The 7802-nt window shown below is 37.0% G+C and overlaps 1 protein-coding gene across 4 annotated transcripts in view; it reads right to left on the bottom strand.

Moving 5' to 3' along the window:
- Nucleotides 1-5581: 5581 nt before the first annotated feature.
- Nucleotides 5582-7802, bottom strand: part of atp8b5a (ATPase phospholipid transporting 8B5a) — a 32553-nt gene continuing 30332 nt past the window's right edge. For 3 of the 4 annotated variants that reach the window (XM_081365368.1, XM_081365367.1, XM_081365369.1), the window contains one exon: nt 5582-7316. In XM_081365368.1, the coding sequence (XP_081221494.1) occupies nt 6996-7316 (321 nt within the window). In that variant the 3' untranslated portion in view covers nt 5582-6995. The remainder of the gene's footprint in view (nt 7317-7802) is intronic. The other variant, XR_014030177.1, reaches the window with a different exon arrangement.

The following is a 7802-nucleotide window of genomic DNA, read 5'->3' as shown; positions in this document are numbered from 1 at the left end:
TAGTCCATAGAATAATAGACTCAGAATGTAGACAATGAATACTAATACTTTCAATAAACTTACAAGTAAATACATATTTTATAATTTTAATTGATATAAAAGGTAATACATTTAAACTAACACAAATGTTCTTAAACTTATTCTTAAACACCATTTACAGTAAAACTGAGGTGAATTGTGAAGAGAACCATTCTACATTACAACTTTAAAAAGAAAAAGTTTCAATTGAAATACATACGGTTTACTTTTTCCAGATTAGTCTTTACAACATATTGTAAATCATTTTCACATAATAAGAGCATTACTTGTAATGGAGATGGTGAGGTCTACATAAACTACAGTATCTCACTTTCAGTTCTAGCAGTGATCTTTTTTATATTTTTGGCAATTTTGCAACTTTTATTTACAGGGACAGAAGAAACTGGACGGGAAAAGTGAGATTAAGGAAAGGACACAAGCTGAGCTCATGTCACCCGCACAAGCACTACGGCAGTAACGGCACAAGGGTTAATTAATCCCACAGGACCATAGCTCTCACCCTGGCTCTTGTTTTGGTCAAACTTATATTCATAATATTTCTTTCTGGTGCACAAATGGTGCTGATTTTACTATAGACTCACTAGATAGGAAGGGAGTGGTGAGCGCTGGACATTGACCTAATTTTAGACAGCTGGAAATCTTGAAGGAGCAAATGGCTGTGGATCAGTGACCTGTAGTTGGGGCAGACAGATACAGCAAAAAGTAGGCTAATAGCCTAGGCTGAGGGCAAGCAAAGCTTGACAATGACCTAAAATCATCTCTGTGGAGTAGTAGATCATATTCTCTCTCATTAACCATTTCAGTCGTATCCAACTCTTGGTGATTATGACATGCGCAAGACTGACCGTGAATTTTCTTGGCAATGTTTTTTTCCGGTGTAGGTTGCAAGATCTATTCCCAACCCTCCCCATTTGCTTGGGACTCACACACACACACACGCATTCACACCTACGGCCAATTTAGCATGTCCAAGTCACCTAAGCTGCATGTCTTTGAATTGTGTGGGGGAAACCGGAGCACCGGGAGGATACCCATGCTGAACCGGGGAATTTCTTGCTGTGAGGCGACAGTGATACCCACTGAGCCACCATGCCGCCAGTAGAGCATTTTACATAATCTGAAAGCCTCAATGAGTGTTTGTCAGAGTGTTGGTGATAGATACCATTGTATAGTCACAAGGCAAAATCAATGACATAATCCAGAAGGAGTGCAAATAAATTCCAAGAAAAAAATGACTATGGTTTTTCTACTTGCCTAAACTTGCATGGACGTATTATAATGATAGATTATTACCATTAATTTTCTATGTAAGTGGACGCCTCAAAAATAAGGATGGTCCAGGGCCAATATGAGAGAGTTTTGGGCAGGCTGACAGAAGTCTTGGGTCTATTGGGTCAGTGTTGTCACTACATTTTACATTTGTTGCTCAAAAAATTTACCTCAAAATAGAGGAGCCCATTAGATTTATGCGTCATTCAACAGCAAAAGATTCTCTGTCAATGAGAACCCTCACTGAACTGCAGTCTGACCAGATTAAACTCCATTATATAACACTCATGTGTTCCTGCCAGTCTGTGTGTTAAAGACAAGAAATAGGCTATATATTCTGAATCACATTTCTTTAAACTATTTTCTTTTTTTAAATCGGTTGTCATCCAGTCTGCAAGATTTCCAAGCTGAAATGTATTAGAAGATTAAAATATATTCACATAAACAATCCGTGAACAGGTGATTTTTCATTGCTACTCTAAGTCAGACTTCTCCAATCATTTAGTCCACTTAAACTCCACCCGTTCTTACAATTAACTACAAGCTCAGACTCACAACCATGTCCCCATCCAACCTTTTTTCTTTTTCAATAATACGTTTTACTTGGGTGTATGTCACAAAACGGAAGCAAAGATCTGAAGCTTCTTCCATTTCTTTGCAACTTTAAGATGATTAACGAAGATTCTTGGTTCTTAGGGTCTCAACAACAAACTATGTTGAAGCAAAACAGGATGCAGATAATGCTTTCAGCTGGACGTTGCAGGAGAAACACTCAAATGTATCTTAGACCTGAAATGAGTCCGCACAGACTGATGCAGCTATTTCCAGCAATTCATGACTCAGTTTAGCCTGACTAGGCTACATCAAATCAGTCACACACCACTTAGACATACTGTATGGAGCAACAAATAATAGACTGTGAGATTGACCAGGGCAATTATTTGGCTGAAATTACTAGCACCAGTCAAGCTACATCACAACATCCTAATCTACCGCTGTAGTAAATAAAATGAAAAAGGGATAGAGAGGCTGGTAAAGGGGGTAGAAAATAACCCCCCTCCTCTCTCTCTCTCTCTCTCTCTCTCTCTCTCTCTCTCTCTCTCTCTCTCTCATCTCATTGTTACATAACTACAGGCCATGACAGCTACTACATTCCACAGACTGGGCGTTTAACTACAAGATCAGACAGACAGCTGCAGACAGACGGCAACAAGATGGCATGCCTTTCACACACAAACACAAATTTTCAGTTTTTTTATTTTAAAGCACAAACAAAGCTGGTTTTTAAAAAGCAACTGAGTAGTGAATTTTGTATAGAAGTGCAGATTGTTTTTTTAGTAGAATATTTTAGATGATTCAAGGTTAATATGCAATTTTTTTCTAAATGATTGACCCTCTTTCTTTTTACAGTATAAGACTAACTAACTGAATTACAGGCTGCGGTGACAAAAAATATAGTAATTTCAAGACTTACTTTCATACAGCCATTTAGGAAACTTGAAGCTGTATAAAAAAAGCCTAAATCTTAAAGGTTATAGTCAGAAAATAATGAGTAAGCTATCTCTCTGAATAGACTTCTACAGATAAAAGATTTACTTCTTTCAATAATGTGTAACAATTAATGTGTTCAGCAAGGAAAAGCAACATTTCCCAGGACACCCTTATTACTCTCATATAACTATAATTTCAATTAATGAAACTATGGTATTTGTTATGAAAAATAGTATGCAAAACCAAAATACTGTAGTTTCTACAGTCAGTTTTACTATGGTCAGTTTTGTCGCCTCACGATTAATTATAAGCTTCAAATTTAAATGACCACATCTCCCCGTCCTCTCTTGAACACAAGCTGCTTTTGTTTAATGGAATCGGACTAGAAAGTTCTTCCAGAGACAGGAAGAAACAGATTTCAGTCTGTGTCCGTTATGTAACAAAATAAATTGGCATCGTTACACAGTCAAAAAAAATATTAAAGTTTAATGTTTGTAAGCCTGTGATGAATTTATTGGAATGTAATGTGCATTAGAACAATATTTATAGATGAAATTTGAGGGAAATGCCGGTAACTGGAGTGACACTTTTGACAACTATAAAATCTTGAAAAAATGATTTCATATTATTTATCAAGAGTATTTGGTATAATGATGCATTTCTTATATGTATTTGTTTGTTCGTAAGCTAAAAGTAAATTAACCATAAACATATTTAATCAAAATAAATTGAATGTTTCTTAATCCTTATGATAATGACACCTAACAAAGCTACTAAAAATAAAAAGCAAATGTATTTTAATCTATGCCAGATTAATTTTTCCCTAAAGTCAACATCATGGGACAGAAAATTTACCAACATTGAAAAATCGCCCATTAACAAACAAACACACACATATGTGTACATAAACAGGCCTATATGCTGCTGTTCGTTCGCTAAAATCGATTTTCCCCTCCGATATTATCGTTTATAATACAAAGCCAGAGGTTTTCATGTGGTGATGGTTCACACACACCGCTGGCGCTGTGATCGATATGCGCAAACACAGGCCTCACGCGCACACGGCGAATCATATGGCATATTTGACATAACACTAACAGCAGCACGCCCTGCATCTGTTGGCCTATTTAGTGATTTTAACGCGTGTATATTCTTTCTTTAAAAAAGAAAATGCAATGCACCATCATAATCAAAGCCAAGAGGGAGCATAATTAAATGATGTCAAATCAGCACCAAAACAAGAAACCTACAGCATGTCAATGACCGCTTGTTTATAAGGGCCTCTTTTAGGCCATGATTCCGGACATTCACTATTCTAAAGACTTAGAAAACCACCTTCAATACAGTAAAACCTCATAATACAAACCTTTAACGTTAACAACGACTATGCGAGCGTAGAAACGGGCGTATATGAGCGGAGATAACTGTGCACGCGCACACGTCCACAACGTCTGTATCTTAGGCTACCACATTCAAATAATTCAAATAACAACACTCGGTAATGTTGCGTTAGTTCCGTCTTAATAATTAGCAAAAGTAACGTTACCGTCTTGGTTAAATCTGAATCAGCAGCAGTGATGTAAGATTCGCCAGCGGGCAGTACCGTTAGCTTTCACCACACCGTGTTTACCACATTACCTCTTAAATAATAAAAAGCAATCCACATTTATACTCACGTTGACAATAAATGTCATCTCCTTGATTCCCGAAGATCACGATGTCAAATAACGGCGAACGATCGCCACGTTTGGTTTGATTTAGTGATGAAGGTATTGAGCGCAACAGCGGAGCAGCGCTGGAGCGAGCGGCGTTACGTCAGGATGGAGCGCGCACCCTCCCTCTCGCGCGTACACTACACTAACTGTGCGTCCTCTTACAATGATGACTTTTGGACATCTTTAAGGTGATAGAAAGGTTACAAATCACATATTTTGGGTCCAGGTGACCGGCGTCGGATACTGTGGCCTGACAGCGTAAGAGTGGGTGGGGTGTTGGACTGCTGGTCCCCTGCAGGCAGCTCTTTGTTCAGCCTACTCTCCAGTCATTACTAGAGATGCATTTCTCATTGTTCAGTCGAAGAATGCCTGCCTTGACTCTCAGCACTGTGAGTTAAATAGCTGGCATGTCTCATGAATGGTTTAATGGCCCATCTGTCTGGGGGGGGGGGGGGGGGGGGCAACTAATTTTAGCTGTATAGTTGGGGGAAACAGTTGTTCCCAAAATTATACATTTAGGGCACACTGTTGCTGAGTATTAATGTCATTGCATGGATAAACATAGGCATCTGCTTGATAAATTGGCAAATGATGCAAGAGCTTTACTTCTCACATTACTTTTAACCAACTGATCCGAAAAGTCATTTTAAACCACATACAGTTTGAGTGTGTCCAATTATATTTTTGTTAATAGGCCTAATTTTAATATAGCTAACTAAAATAAATATTCAATTATTTTAAAAAAAATATGTTTAAATATCTTTTTGAATAATGTTTATTGTTTTATCATTTAAAATAACACATTAAATATATTGCTGTCTTAAATGAGCTATTGATATTTTTCTTTCAAATGAAAGCCAATTGCAAAGTGGCCAGAATATTCCTTTAAAAACTCACCTTTTCTGTTCAAAGTCATGTGGGTTGGAATGCCTTTAGGGTGAATAGCCTAATTAATGGCAGAATATTAATATTTTGATGTGAACTTTTAACATCTGTGTATAAATAGACTTAACTTAATATAACTTAGTATAAACAGTCAAACTTACACGTTTAAACAATATAAAAACAAGTGTAAAAATGCATTTTATTTGTATAAAATGTTTTTTTTTTTTTTTTTGCTTTTACAGAATGATTTGCATAGTACAGTACAATTTGAGTATGGATATGATATATATTAGTATACAGAGTAAAGCTGAACATTTCTTTCCTGTATTGAAAATACATTTATAAAAAATAATTTTACAATGTTCCCAAATCATATGAACAAACTAATTAAAAAGTAGATTTCCTTGTGCTAGCATTGATTTTTTTTTTAAGTCTAAGTCATATGCAAGGCACTCTATCCCTCGGTTTCACAGACAAGTCTTAAACCTTAAATGCATGTTGGAGCTGTTTTAACCGAAGGCAACTCGCACTGGCATATCTTAAAATATGTCACTGCCATTGTTTTGTCTCAAGATGCACACCAGTAATGTTTTTCTAAGGCATGTTTATAAAAGCTACTTAAATGTCCTTATTGAACTAAGGCTTAATCTAAGCCCTGTCTGTGAAACTGAATTTAATACTATGACTTATGTTTTCAAATTGCTCACTTCATTTCTTTCAAGCTCCGAGTTAAAGTTCTAACATGAAAAAAAATTCCTTGATCTTTTAAAATTAAAGACTACTGTAAACATATTGTAACCTTCAAAAGTCAAAACTCCTATCTCCTTCTCAAAAAAGGTCTTGCTTTTTATAATGTCACAGTGATGAAAGATGAATACATTAATACAACCCTAAACACCAGAATAGGATATGATTATTCTAGCTGATAACAAGTTGGTAATGATGGCAAGATAAGCCTTTGTCAAGACGTTGCTGTCAGTTACTGTAGCGTGCTACTATGCATCTACTTCCAACAGATCCCAAAATTAATAAAGAGCGGCTGACGTTTATTTTTAATGATGTCCTTGAACATGTCAGTCTAATCTTAACTATTTGAGGGCCATGGTGTGGTGTGGTGTATACTGAACTCAGGACTTATGTCAAAAGGCAGTAGTGGACAGTAGTACCTGGAAGAGGAAAAGAACAGGAAACGGTGTTTTGAATTTAGCAATCTAGATCACTCCTTTTTGACTTCCTGTGTGACATCATACAGTAGTGGTGTGTTCTGTTCTCTTACAGTCCAGTATGTATGTCATTCCCATAGTAGTGATGACATTAGAGAGACCAAGTACTCGCTGTCCTTCAGCATTGATGGGCATTTCAGTTTGTTCTTGCTGTAAACCGCACATGCATTTTGAGTGTGTCTATGCAAACAAGATTTCGTACATTTAAGAATCATTTTTCTTAGTGTTTGCGTATATACTGCTATATATATATATATATATATATATATATATATATATATATATATATATATATATATATATATCAACATAAAACAGCAGCGGTGAAATTGTCTTCAAGAGTTCAAACCTTGTAAACGGCATTTAAGATTTTTCAAAAGGAAGAGTCTTTAACAGCACGGAACATCTGCAGTGACGTGGGTTCTACTTTCTGTTTAGGGTTCTGTTCTCGCCCGACCGGGCTGTACCCCGCAGACCGACCCGTGGGCTTAAACCCAGGAGAGCGTCCTGCAGGAGTGAAACCCGTGGAGCTAACAAGTGCAGGTCGCCGCAGGAATCTGCGAGAGGTCACAAGGTCACCATAACCTTGGGCGTGAGAGAAGGCGTAACCAGATCGACGCGTGCTCCTGCGGATGAGCCTGGTGTGTCGCGGGCGGGGAGCAGGCTCCTTCATCGTGCACACCTTATACCTCACCTGTATTTAAGGAAATATTCATTTGTTCATAGTTTGTCCATCCATTTCATCAAACACTCTATTATTCATTATACTACCACAATTTACACTATAATGTGCATATTGCATAATTCCTCTCGTTCTGTCTTCCTCTTTTTATCTCTATCTTCAGCTAATCACAATGACTACATTTACATGCACATCAATACTCCAGCATTAAAGGGTTAGTTCACCCAAAAATGAAAATTCTGTCAGTAATTACTCACCCTGATGTTGTTCCAACCCCGTAAGACCTTCGTTCATCTTCGGAACACAAATTAAGATATTTTTTATTAAATCTGAGAGCTGATCACTCCTCCATAGGCTTCTAAGTGATTGAAACTTGCTGGCCCAGAAAAGTTATTAAAGAGATCGTTAATATAGTCCAAGAGAATGAGCAATGAGAATACTTTTTGTGCGCAAAAACAAACAAAAATAACGACTTTATTCTACTATTCATTTCCTTCT

Source organism: Scardinius erythrophthalmus (assembly GCF_964197995.2).
Source record: "Scardinius erythrophthalmus genome assembly, chromosome: 5".
Taxonomy (NCBI): Eukaryota; Metazoa; Chordata; class Actinopteri; order Cypriniformes; family Leuciscidae; genus Scardinius; species Scardinius erythrophthalmus.
Note: the sequence above shows the minus strand (reverse complement) of the source record. Positions and strands in the feature narration are given on the sequence as shown.